The sequence below is a fragment of the Triticum aestivum genome, chromosome 4D, assembly GCF_018294505.1.
Source record: "Triticum aestivum cultivar Chinese Spring chromosome 4D, IWGSC CS RefSeq v2.1, whole genome shotgun sequence".
NCBI classification, from domain to species: domain Eukaryota; kingdom Viridiplantae; phylum Streptophyta; class Magnoliopsida; order Poales; family Poaceae; genus Triticum; species Triticum aestivum.
The window spans coordinates 337,365,210-337,377,634 of NC_057805.1; the positions used below are offsets into that span (position 1 = coordinate 337,365,210).

General features: G+C 46.7%; 3 protein-coding genes and 1 non-coding gene across 6 annotated transcripts; all 4 read right to left on the reverse strand.

Moving 5' to 3' along the window:
* Positions 1–732: 732 nt before the first annotated feature.
* Positions 733–4,348, reverse strand: LOC123097769 (transcription factor bHLH140). 3 transcript variants are annotated; one of them, XM_044519590.1, is made up of 7 exons: positions 4,128–4,348; positions 3,890–4,029; positions 3,597–3,658; positions 2,521–3,476; positions 1,601–2,300; positions 1,351–1,521; positions 733–1,261 (listed from the first exon to the last, which is right to left on the reverse strand). In XM_044519590.1, the coding sequence occupies exons 1-7, from the start codon at positions 4,331–4,333 to the stop codon at positions 926–928; spliced, it is 2,571 nt and encodes an 856-aa protein (XP_044375525.1). In that variant the 5' UTR covers positions 4,334–4,348; the 3' UTR covers positions 733–925. The 3 variants fall into 3 exon arrangements, with proteins under 3 accessions (XP_044375525.1, XP_044375524.1, XP_044375526.1); XM_044519589.1 differs by having other exon boundaries at positions 3,579–3,658; XM_044519591.1 differs by lacking the exon at positions 3,597–3,658 and having other exon boundaries at positions 4,128–4,326.
* Positions 4,349–4,397: 49 nt separating this feature from the next.
* TRNAH-GUG (transfer RNA histidin (anticodon GUG)) lies at positions 4,398–4,469 on the reverse strand. Its single transcript has one exon. It is a non-coding gene; the product is annotated as a tRNA-His (tRNA).
* A 26-nt stretch (positions 4,470–4,495) lies between these two features.
* Positions 4,496–5,850, reverse strand: LOC123097771 (uncharacterized). The gene is made up of 2 exons (XM_044519594.1): positions 5,612–5,850; positions 4,496–5,279 (listed from the first exon to the last, which is right to left on the reverse strand). Exons 1-2 carry the CDS (start codon positions 5,660–5,662, stop codon positions 4,632–4,634), a joined length of 699 nt encoding a protein of 232 aa, XP_044375529.1. The 5' UTR covers positions 5,663–5,850; the 3' UTR covers positions 4,496–4,631.
* An 83-nt stretch (positions 5,851–5,933) lies between these two features.
* Positions 5,934–10,170, reverse strand: LOC123097770 (dnaJ protein ERDJ3A). Its single transcript, XM_044519592.1, has 7 exons — positions 9,903–10,170; positions 9,471–9,526; positions 9,295–9,368; positions 7,747–8,270; positions 7,320–7,661; positions 6,564–6,923; positions 5,934–6,437 (listed from the first exon to the last, which is right to left on the reverse strand). Exons 1-7 carry the CDS (start codon positions 9,993–9,995, stop codon positions 6,156–6,158), a joined length of 1,731 nt encoding a protein of 576 aa, XP_044375527.1. The 5' UTR covers positions 9,996–10,170; the 3' UTR covers positions 5,934–6,155.
* Between the last annotated feature and the right edge of the window lie 2,255 nt (positions 10,171–12,425).

A 12,425-nucleotide genomic window follows, 5' to 3' on the forward strand; every position in this document is an offset into this window, starting at 1 on the left:
GCAAAGCAGAGGAGAGGGAGGAAAACGACTCACAGTAATCAGGAGGGAAGACGTCGAACGGGCGGACGAGATGAGCGGATGCAGGCGCCTCCACACCGCCGATGAACGCCAGCGACGATGCCCCCCGACGTTGACGTCACCATCACCAATCGCCAGCCCGAGAACTCTTATCGCCCTCGACAGGACATCACGTGTGTTCTCGAACGAACGCGAAGGGGATTTGAGACAGATTTAATTCAGGTGCCCCTATAGCGCGGGTTAATTAGACAAAACGGCAGGGTGTTTTTTGCAAAAGTGCAGGCGACGACCAATCCAGTCACCTGGCTGCCACTTGTTGCATTGTGATAGGCCGGGGACCAAATCATCACATCTAGTGCAAGTTGAGATATGCTGGAGTTGCATTTTGCAAGTTTGAAACTAAATCATCACATTCCATACAAGTTGGGATACCTGGGGTGCTTTTAACTCATTATGGCACTATAAACCACTTCCGTACTCGTCCTTACTCAACTGTCTGGTTCTTTTGAATTGAACCTACATGAACATATCTTCCTGACTTGCAGGTTTCACCTTGTTTTCTTTAGAATTAGCACAACTTTATATATACGCTTCCTGGTACACAAATCGAATCTATTTGTGTAAACGGCTCCGACGCGCCACTATGTCATTCCATATTTCTTTCCCTCGCTGGCTATCCCTAGCAATGTTAGTGAGTAGGTCAACCCAAAGATCTGAAGACATGGCTATATAGCAAACCATATCAAGTGCGAAATAGGACATGAACATTTACAAAAAGCTCAGCTGACTGTGGAATAAGTTTGCGCAAGTAACATTGCCATACAAAATAAACCTCGATGTGGCCCATCCTTCTCAAAGCACGAAATGTAAAATGTGCTTGCAAGGATAATGCTGCTAGCTCTACGCTCTAACTGCAGCCCGCACGCATCGTTGAAGCTGACAACAGCTTGTCCTTCTTCAGAAGATGGGAGGGGAAGGGGGACTTGCAGGCCGCGATGTGGGATTTGAGCTTCGGAATATTCGGGTGGGCGCTCCTGCATCTGTGGCACCTTAGCTCCATTGCGAGGAGCTTCTCATCAGGGTTGATAGTCGCGGACCCATGCTGGTCAACCTCGTCCATGACATCGACAGAATCAAGGAAAAATGCACTGGTGAAGGAGTTCCAGTGCTTCTTGTTTTTCAAGCTGGGCGAGTTGAAATCCTGGCTTATGACATGGAGGTGCAACTGCCGCATGGACGGAACCTGCAGAAACCAATACAGATAAGATCGCTCTTGCTCATGCCCATCACAAAGTTGGCAATAAACAGTTAAACACTGAGTTATAGTAGTACCGAATGATATCCAAGCCTGAACTTCAGAGATGCGTCTTCCTCTAGGAACTTGTGTGCCCACTTCAGCCCAGCTGAATGCAAACTCCTAAGCAGTGGTAAGTGCGCTTTCTTGACATCTGCTAGAGAATCAAGACCATCTGTCCTAGATATCACCAACACATGCCTTTTAGCCTGCATATATAAAGAGCTTTGCTGAGATGTCAAGAAGAGCACTAGGAATGAAGGGGAAAGGGTATTAAGTTCAGAATACCTTGGGATAGAGGTCCTTCAGAACAACAAATTCATCAGATATTTCAAGGATAGAATCTGCGTTCTTATATTTTTCTGGGTGCATGGCAACCTCATAAAGGGACTGTGCCCAGGATCCCCAAGTCTTGTTGGTGACCGCAGCATTCTTCTTGTTGTCTTCCTCTCTTGCTTGGTTCGGAGCATCAGATGAACCCATGGAGTTATCATGATAACTTAGTGTGTTGGTCCCTCTGCGCTCATGGTGTTGACTTGAAGTCAAAATAGATGGAAGCAACTTACACTTTTTGGTCCTTTCAGAATCATCACTGCCCTCTCGCTTCGTTTTTGAATCATTAGGTGAAATCACTCCAGATGCTGACTTCCTTGATGAAGTTTCATCATTCTGCTTCCCTGTGTAGCTCTGGGCAATGGTTGCAAAGTTCTCAAAAAGTGAATTATATGCCTCACGAAGAACCTTACACCCTTTGGTATAGTCATTCTTCAGACAATCTGGACGCATTGGATTCATATTTGGTCCAAGCACATGTATGACATGGGTCACCCCTTCCTGTTGATGCAGAGGGGAAGTTGATGGAACTGGAACTGCAACAGAGTTACCAGGTCTCAACGTGTCAGCACATTCCTTGGTTGCATGCTGTAAAGCTTCTCCAGCAGCATTAAATATTGCTGCATTAACCCCTCCACCTCCAGGTTTTAACCTCCTGCATGAAACACTTGCAGATATTATCTCGATGGCCACTATAGAGGGTCCTAAGAATTTTTGCTTGCGATAGACAAAAACAAAAGGTCCAGTTTGACTCCCAACAAGGATAAAGCAGGATTCAAGTAATCAACATATACTTATAAAATAATAATCTGAAAGTATATCTTCATTTGATAGAACCTGCACATCGTAAGAATTTAAGTGACAAAAATAATTACCAGTTGGCAGCATTAGCAATGACGTTGCATTGAAGACCTCCTTTGGAGTGCAACTGAGTGATGTCTCCCACAAATGTGAAAAATCTGCTGGAGTCAAAGCTCTTCTTAGCAGCCTTGTCCTTGACTAATGACAATATTCTTGATTTTTGGCTCAAATCAACAAGAACTAGTCTTACATTATCATGCTTCTGCACGAAATCAGTAGCTGCATCTACTATAACCTCAGATGCTTTCTCAAGATCGAACTGGAAGTCAGCAGTAGAAATCGATGGAAATGCCAGAGTGCACAAACTGGTGTCAGAAGAAACCCTTTCCTTACTTTGTTCTTCTTTTTCCTTCAGGTTATCCAACTTCTTTTCTACTTGCATTGAACAGGCGCCACCAGCTTCAAGGTTCTCCTGTTTCAACGTTGTATTTTGCTGCCCTGTCTTTCTTTCACTTGATGTGACCATAGTTCCACTGGACTTGTTGACGCTAGAAGTATCTGCCTTCTTGAGAAATTTCATTATACCAGTTTGTACAGGCCCTTTGCTCTTCTGACCAAATACTCCTGAAGCAAGACTATGTGAAGGCCCTAAAGCACTATACATGTCAACTGCCTTCTTAATGTCATCGTCATCCGTACAGAACGTGATCCGACTGAAACCTTCAGTCAGCAAGGGTGCCTGTTTGTTCTTCAGCATGCGGTTCACAACCATGGCGGCCATTCCGCCCTGCACATTTCCTTCATGGCTAGTCCGGCTAACCGAGCGTGAGATGCAAACCTTCGCAGGAAGATCCAAGAAAACAGCATGCACATCCGCTTGTACGGTGCAGCCAAGCTTCACAAAATCAGAGCGCTGCTCTCGTTCCAAGTTGCATCGGTCAATGAAAACGCTCTTTCCCTCCTTCAAAGCGTCCGCTGCGGCCTTCAAGCACTGTATTTTGGTTCCAGCTTTGCCCTTTCCAATTGTATCCTAGAACACAACAAAGACCCACACAAAATCCTGTCACAATTGCTGGAGTTTTGGTTGATGATATGCTAATTAACATTCAAGCCAGGTAAAAATTGCACTAACCGAATCACCCCAACTCACCCATGGAATAGGATTTTGGATTTTTGACTTTGAGATGCTATCTGCTTTTGCATGCGGTGCCACTTTTTGCAAGGTAAGTATAATTATTATTAGTACCATGAGACTGAAACTACAGTTTCAAACTTGTGATCCAGTAACTAGTTATGCAATCCATCGCAAAAAAAAACTAGTTATGCAAAATATAAGCAGTTTCAAAGCCGAATCAGATGACCCTGCATTAGGCATTATGGAATGCTTGTCTTGAGAGTTGGGACATCAAATTCACAGAGGAGACGAAAAGCAATGGGGCGCACCTGGCAGACGCGGGCCCATGGGCGGCCGGCGGCAGCAGCCATGACGGCCTCGGCGAACGTGGACTTGCCGCTGCCCGGGGGGCCGACGAGAATCACCACCACCTGCTTCCCGGCGTCCTCCCTCGTGTCCGCGCCTGGGCCTGCACGGAATGGTTGGAGACAGAGGCGCGCTAGGGTTTTAGCGCCGACGGGTGGCACTGGTTCGGCCGATTAGACGAGGAAAAGGGGCAAAAATCACCTGGGGCTGCAATGGAAGTCGATGGAGCGGCAGGGGAACCGCCTTCGCCGGGATCCATTCGCGCAGAAACTCCAGAGGAGAGGAACCGGGGGCCTCTCGCCGGCGGCTAATCGGCTATGGCGGAAGTGGGGTGAGGGCGTGAGGGCAGAGGGGATGGAAGGGGGCGACGTGCAAACGGTGTGGGGTCTGGCTGTCAGTGTCTCCATAAGAGCTAATCAGAGCCGTTAATCGTCATATGTGAAAAAAATTAGAAAATCACAAATAGTGAGATGTGGCTGCTGGGATTCGAGCCCAGGTCTCCACGGCCACAACGTGGAATTCTCACCACTAAACTACAGCCACTTTGGTGTTCAACATCACACAGACAGTTTACTTAACATATCTATGAAACTTTTCTATAAAATCGTTGGATTTAATTCGTACAATCACGGTGTATTCCTGTGCTCAAAATCTGCCTCATCATACGATAGACGGCATTATTGTTACAGAACCACGTAGAGAAAGCTAGTACTCGTTGAAATGTATGGCGCCGAGCTTCCACACGAGGTAGGTGGTCCCGAACATGACGGTGGTGATGATCCCGAAGGACGCGGCGACGATGAGCACGTCCGTGCCCACGGGCAGCGCCGCCAGCCAGTCGAACGTCCACCCGTCCTTGGGCATGCCGCGCTTGGTGTCGTCCAGCAGGTTGCTCGGCGCCTCCGGCAGCCCCGACCGCTTCCGCCCGCCCTTCTTCCCGCCGTCCGTCTCCCGCAGCGCGTCCAGCACCCGGCTCCCGAACTCCGGCTTCGACGACGAACCCTTCTTGTCCGCCGGCGCCCCCCCGGCCCCCGGCTCCGCGTACTTGCCCAGCACGCGCGCCGCGCGCAGCCGCTCCCGCGCCGTCAGCGGCACCCGCTTGGGCGGCTCGCCCGGCTGCGGCTGCTGGCCGTTGCCGGACGCCACCGGGTTCACGCCGGCGCTGATGGTCGCGCTTTCCTGTGCCTCCGCCGGCGCCGCCCGGTCGTTGTCCGTGGTCGCGCAGGGTCTTGCGTGCTTGAGCTCATTCTGAGGCCTCAGCGGAGCTGCAGCGGTTCCTATCTTGTGGAAGGCATGCCTGGAGCAGAAGGCGAGCTGGGTGTAGGACGGGGAAGATCTGGAGATGCCTCCTAGCTGTCGTACATACACATCCGGTTGCAGCAAGAACCGAAGATTCAGTTAGCAAATTATCTCATTTCGCCAACAATTTTAGCCATGATTCTAGATAGTCCAACAACTAGCTGGGAACTTGTCAAGATGAATTCATGCCTAGATTGGATGATAGCGTTAGCATTCAAGATATGAACTGAACTGAGCAGCAGAATTTCAATCTCCTCGTGCACTAAACTCGTTACAACAACAGGCATGGCCGGCATATCTTCCGTTATACTCCTTCAAACGACGACACGAATCCTAGCAACTCGAGGAGGGGAAGAAAGAAGATGAAGAGGGGTGGGGGAGCTTACTTTGGCAGTGCCAACCTTGGAGGGAGAGGAACTGAGGCTGGTGGCAGCCATCTTCTTCTCACCTGCTCGGCCACTGCATTTTGTGCTCTAGGGAAGAAGAGATAGAATTTGTGAGGCCATCCCGTACCGTAGTGGGGTGACTGCTTTACATCAGGCAGCTTGTTGGGCCGGGCCGATTTGTTGGTGCTAACGGTACGCTGTAGTAGTAGTACTGTAGTGAACACGCGGTCCACACTTATCGCCACAGGATGTTCTACTAAACAAAGCCAGAGAATTGATTGTCAAAAAAAAAAAAAACAGAGAAATTTCCCTCAACAAGAAAAGCCAGAGAAATATGTACATGTATGCATGGTAACATGTCAGTATGTATTCCCGTATCCCAGTCCACAAATCTGAGTCCACAGTTTACATTTTACTCTCTTGTCTTGATTGATTCAACTATGTACAGGCCCTCCCAGATCACACACTACATCCCCTAAAGGCTAAAATTACTTGCAACCATTTCGAGAAAACAATGCTTGCGAGTTGCAACCCTATCTTTCTTCTACCTAAGAACTGGCTTCTGTCCAGTTGCCGACAACTGCACGTCTCCATTCAGGACGGAAACCACAAACCTTTCAGCTTCTTCCATTGACACCTCACCCTTATACACAGCGAACCTCCCCCGTCGAGGCTTGTACGCGAGCAGGAGCTTATCGGACGACTTGTATCCAGACTTGTCGAACGAGGACAGGAACGCAGATTGTTTGTTGCCGTCCAACAAGGCATACGTGATTGCGTTCCCAGAGCTGTAGCTCTGTCCCCTGATCAGAGTCTTCTGAGATATCTGGATGCAGAAAACAGCAAGACGATAAGACATGCGTTAGAAGCTAGATAATGTAGCTAGGCAGGACGAACAAACAGGTTGATGCTTCCGCATATCGTCAAACTGGCGTTAAGCGGGGAAACAAACCTCGGACAGGATGCTCTCCAGCTTTTCCTTGGCTTTGTTGGACTTGAAAACACCAATGATGCATACTGGAGCCTTCTCTCCACAGGTTTCCTCGAAATTGGAGGCGCTGAGGAGAGGGATTTTGTTTTCCTTCGGTTCACTTGCCTTGGCAGGTTTCTTAGCTTGTTCCGATGCTAGCTTCTTGTTCTTCTTCTCAAAACTTTCTAGCAGAGTCTTCAATTCTTTGATACCAGATCGGAGATCTTTCACTGAAATACCATCCTTCAGAAGTTGCACCTCGCCATTAACGGTTCGGCCAATAAGCGCCGGAACATTCTTCACGCCAAAGCGTTTTAGCAGTGGAAGAGAAACATCCTGAACCTTAAAAAGGAAAAAAATATAAAAGTTTAGTAAGAGTAGATGAAATAGATGCTCTTGTCCTTAATTGTTAATTGTTAGTGTATATGGCTGATCTGGAAAATTTTACCGTAAGATCGAAGATACAGCACAGCTATGACTAGCCTCTTTCGGTACAAACAATATTAGTAATGCCTCAATTTAGAAATAAATTAATCCCTATAACCATTGCTTAAAAGAAAGACTATCTATAACGCACGATGCCAGTACAGTAAGTTATGTACCAAGCCTACACACGAAAAGCGGATGACCAGCGCCAGTGCTGACCTAATTTTCTCAAACAAAGCAGTGCAGATGACCAGCGCCAGTGCTGACCTAATTTTCTCAAACAAAGCAGTGATGACAAGGTACAGCTCTTACCTCTGCATCATAGAATATCAAGCGACTGTGGAACATCCCACTGACTGCTCGCCACATTGCTGGTGTGTCCTTCTTTGTTGACAGCAAAAGCACTTCAGGAAGGTTTGGCAAGGCATTGGAAGGGAAATTGAATTGGGTAATGTCAACCCGTCTGGAGAATCTCGGCAGGTGTTCTTGACAGAATGTCTTCAGGCTCTTAGCATCACTATCTCCAGAGTACTCATGCAAAGACCCTTTCTCTGCAGTGCTGTATGAATAAATGAAGAGACGAGCCGATTTTCCTACTGAAACCCCGTTTTTCTTGCAAAGGGCCTTTTCGTTATCACAATTTACCTTGCCAGCCTGCATCAACAGAATCACTGTATAAACTTTTCTTGCTCTATGTTAACTGCGAAGGACCAGCATTACATAAATTTAATCAGCTTACCCTCACTGCACCATCCAATGAACGAGCCACATCCTCCAGAACACTTTCAAGCACAAATTGACCGTTTGCTTGTTGTGTATAGAATAGAAGAAGCCAAGTTATTCCTTGGTCAGCTATTTCTTTGTTGAATGTTTGCATCGTAACCTCCTGAATGGTGACAGGGTTTTTATGCTGACTGGAAGTTCTCGCACTGGGTCTACCAGAACCAGCAAATCCACCATGCTGGCTACCACCCATTGATCTACCAGCAAACATGTTGGAGAAAACATCACCAAGATCAAAGCCAAACGGATTTCCTCCGCCAGCCCCAGGGTTGCCACCAAACGAGAAGGAGAATGTTTTTGAATTTCCCTGACCACCCATTGTCTGCCATCCATCACCGGATGAGAAATAGGTAGTCCTGGGGCCACCACCAGTGAAGTCATGGCTCCCAAAATTTCCAGCACCCATACCTGGGTTACCCTTCTCATCATCGTAGAGATCATAGTTTTTCCTCTTCTCTTCATCTGACAAAATCTCATGCGCTGCAAACGTGACACCAATGCACATTAGAAAAATCAGAGTTACAGTAAAGGATGCGCTCATAGTTCGATTATCGCATCTTCTTAACCACGGAACGAAAAATAATTCACTAACAGGAGTTACAGAATCCTTGGTGGACTGATAAATCAATTGCAAAGAGAAGCAAAGGTAAAATAACTACAGACAAGAACATGAATAGGTACAAAATTTCATACACCCTGAAAAGCTCAAGGGGCAACATGCATCGCTGTCTACACCATCTCCTGGAGATCTGGCTTGTAGATTCTCAGGATGATGGAGTTGGAGTCTGTTGGCTTTGTAGGTTATCGGTAGTTTTGCCGATATAGCCCCTTGTGATCTTTTGGGGTTGATGGGTGAATCTCATCTTGCTCCTTTAGGTCATGCGTTGTCGTTTTCTATTTCTATTTAGCTCTAGTAGCTGTAACTAAGCGTGTGTTTGGTTGTCGCCCAGGCCAGCCCGACCAAACGAGGGCGAGCCAATAAATTGGCGCAGGAATCCGCCGCCGCCAGCTCGCCATCGCATGGGCGTGAAAAATGTACTGGTGACCAAAAAATTGGCAGCGGCTAGGAAAATTGGCACCAAACCAAACGCACGCCTATGCTGCCAGTCAACGCCAATTTTTTGGTATGGTAGCTCATGGCTGCGATCCAAACACACCCTAATACAATGCGGTTTCTCTTAATAGAAATAGGAGAGGGAGCTCTCTTTATCCAAAAGAAAAAAAAAACATGCATCACTCAACTGTGCCTGGAGATAACTGAAATAAGGCTGCCACAGGTAAGACCTAACACATTTCAAACCCAAGAAAAATCAACGCAGGGTCTTTAACCAACATGAAAATATGGAGAAGGAAGAATCGAGATTCTATATTTGGTGGAAGCTTGATTGGTGTCAATGAACTATCTCTTCAAATAAACAGTCAGTATGTCCAAAATGCCAAATGAACCGAGGCATTAATATTTAAAACCAGTATTTTTTATTACAGACACAGTTGGGCGTCTTACCATTATTTATCTCTTCAAATTTCTGCTGTGCACCCTTCTCTTTATTCTTGTCAGGATGATATTTTAGCGAAAGCCTGTGGGCAACAGAAAATAGAAATTAAAATTGGATGCTAAACTATCACGGTTAAAACAAAATCATAATATGTTTTCCTAAAATCGAAAAACTGAAAACATACTTGTGAAAAGCTTTCTTAATATCCCTTTGGCTGGCATTCTTGTCAACTCCAAGAACCTGCAACCAGAAAAAGAAGGGATGATGTTAAGATATACCAATAGTGTGTTAACACCACCTTCTTAACACCTTGATGTTAAGAGGGGATGGCAGACTTCATAAGCATCTGGACGCCTATTAGGTGCAAAACTTCTCAAATGGAAGCACACTTTTATCACTGTCAGTCCCTCTACATTTGGTCACGGCAACTGATTAACAAAATTAAGGTCCACCATGGCACACTATCGGGTTCTAGCCTCTGAATTGCTCTAGAAAAGCACTCATGCACATCGCTTCAGCTCATGGTGCGTTTAGTTTACATTGAATTTATCAACAGCCCGGAATCACATTAGCCATACAGCCCCAAATCACGCAAAAAAATTACGTAATCACTCACCTTGTAGGGATCCAAGGTTTTGGCCGCGACATGCAGGGCGATCGAACTGAGGACGAGAGAGGCGACGAGGAGAGATCGGATTGGGATTCCCATCGCGCACTGCTTCGATTCGGGTTTCGCTTCTCGGCGCTGAGCTTTCTGGGCTAGGATTATCGGTCAGGTTCGCTTCTTTAGGGATTCCTCGGGTTGAATTTTGGCTCGATTTGGAGGGAAGCGGAGGAGGAAAGAGAGTTGTAGCCATCGGGGAGTGCCGCCGATTATGGAGAAGGGGGGCTCGAGGACTCGAGATGTTTCGCGACCGAGTGCACGTGGCGCGCGGAGGCGTCCTCCAGCGAATTCGACCAATGGGGTGACAGCTTTCGATCCCGTGTGCGTGGCGACCCCAATGTTAGACTCGAACCAAGTGCCACGTAGGATGGGGAGCATCTTAGACCTTTTTTTAAGATATATATATATTTTTAGGGGAAAACGTTACCACTTTATTCAATGTTCACGGCTCCTTCCAGAGCAATCTCCGAGCTCGCACACTCCGAAGACACATGAAGCCAAGTTTTACAAAAAGATTTGATGCAACCTTCCCTACCTAAAATGTGTGCGACCTTATTTGCCGAGCCGAGCGTCGCACCCAAGCAACCCTGAGCTCTGTAAAAAAGTTAAGTGAGTCCTTGATCTCCTCAACTAGTTGCCCATTAGCTGAGAGATCCTTTTGTGTGTTCATAATCTTCTGCACCGACACTTGAGAGTCCGTCTCAAGGATGACCTTTCTGTACCTGTATTTTTTTTTGCAAGGGCTAGAGCCCTCCGGCACGCCTTTAGCTCGGGGACATCCACGTCGTGAGTTGAAGAGAAAAAATGACACGATCCAGCGATGAATTTGTCATTGTTGTCCCTAAGGACAGCTCCTCCCCCTCCTGCCCGTAGTTGCTTAGCTAGTGCACTATCGGCGTTCGCCTTGACCATCCTTCCTCTGGTATCCTCCACTTCTCACTCTGAACGGGGCCCGGGTGATCGTGCTTTACTTCGTGTATAGATTTCCATTCTTCCATAAGACTAATAACCCGGTCACAAATATTTGTTGGACACTCAATGCGGTTACTTTCCCTGGCTCCATTACGAGCCAACCACATCTCATACCAGGCTTTGAGCACAATTACCTTCTCTTCTCCACTTGTCTTGGCTAGCCATTGCAGAATCCAGGCACGAAGCGCCTCTGCACCATCCACGTATATTGGCAATACCGGCAAGGGAGCAGCCACTTTTTCACAGAGCAAGCACCATAGTTCGGCTGCATGTGGGCATTTCCAAAATCTGTGTATAATATTCTCTTCCCTTCCACATGCAACACAGAATACCCCCGGTTTAATTCTACGCTTGTGCAGCTCCGTTCCAACAGCTAATCCATTCCTAATGACCCTTCATGCATGAATTTTTACCTTGTTTGGCACTTCTGTACCCCACAGTTTGAGCCAACTTTTATGATCAGCAACCCGGTTTGAACTAGAGGTTGTAGCCCTTGCCACTCCCAGGTGGTATGCCGACCTCACTGTAAATCTGTTATCTTTGGTAAAATTCCATTCTCTATAGTCCTCGGTACCCAGCCCGCCCACGACGATATGTTGCAAAAGAGTCTGTGCATTGCAAAGGGAGAAAAAATACATCCCTAACCCAATAACCAAGAGTCAAGACCCAAATAGGTCTACGTCCTTTCTTTAATAATGACATCTCATCTGTGTTGCTATTTATCTTCCTTCTCATTCTCGCTGATGGTGGCCACAATACTGACACAGTCACACAACACGTTTGAATGTTGTCAATCCTAAGACGTCGCTCTCTTGGCATAAGATGAGAAATCTACTTTTTTTTTCCTATAAGATTTGGCGAGGCGTGCATGTGTGGTTATAGATGATTTTTTTATCTTCAATCCTGGTTTTGCTGAGGTATTCATTTCCAATCCGGATCGGCACTGGCATGAAAGAAAGATGGATCATGTGATAATGATTAAGGTTGCATCCTAAATAGAATTTTTTAAATGGTTACCATGTAAAATAACATCATATCCAGATTCTACATATATATTTTTTTTAATTTATACTCCCTTTGTTTTCTAATAAGAGCATGTTTGGTTGCAATCCTGGAAGAAATTTGCCTGGCCTGAGACGTCCCTGAGATGTGCCTGGACATTGTTTCATTGTCTACCTGGATTCATGGACACATCCCTGGCTGGAGCATGTTGCCGCTAGATTAGCATGGCTAGCTCCCATGCAGATTGCTTAGCCTGGTCCAGGCTTACGAGAGGGGACGCCTGGGCTCCAGGCAGATGCAACTTTCAGCTCATTAGTACTTGCAAGCTGCGCTTTCTGTCAAATTAGCTTTTTAGTCTATTTTTTATTATTTAATTGTTCTCTCCAGGCCAGGTCCTCAACCAAACAGCACACGCACGCACATGCCTGGTCAGGCAAAAATCTTCTTTTTCTCATGCCAACTCCAGGCATCAAATTTTACCAGGCATGAAGCCCAGGACAT

Bases quoted from the DNA above. Each gene is read 5' to 3' on its own strand.
- LOC123097769 (XM_044519589.1), bottom strand. From the start codon at position 4,333: ATGGAGACACTGACAGCCAGACCCCACACCGTTTGCACGTCGCCCCCT. The intron at 3,659-3,889 runs GTGCGCCCCATT...CCTTGCAAAAAG, and splicing joins CATGGGCCCGCGTCTGCCAG to TGGCACCGCATGCAAAAGCA. The intron at 1,262-1,350 runs GTACTACTATAA...TGGTTTCTGCAG, and splicing joins TCAGGCTTGGATATCATTCG to GTTCCGTCCATGCGGCAGTT.
- LOC123097771 (XM_044519594.1), bottom strand. From the start codon at position 5,662: ATGGCTGCCACCAGCCTCAGTTCCTCTCCCTCCAAGGTTGGCACTGCC. The intron at 5,280-5,611 runs GTAAGCTCCCCC...TATGTACGACAG, and splicing joins CCAAGGTTGGCACTGCCAAA to CTAGGAGGCATCTCCAGATC.
- LOC123097770 (XM_044519592.1), bottom strand. From the start codon at position 9,995: ATGGGAATCCCAATCCGATCTCTCCTCGTCGCCTCTCTCGTCCTCAGT. The intron at 9,369-9,470 runs GTATGTTTTCAG...TGTTGCCCACAG, and splicing joins ATTAAGAAAGCTTTTCACAA to GCTTTCGCTAAAATATCATC. The intron at 7,662-7,746 runs GTAAGCTGATTA...CTGTTGATGCAG, and splicing joins CATTGGATGGTGCAGTGAGG to GCTGGCAAGGTAAATTGTGA.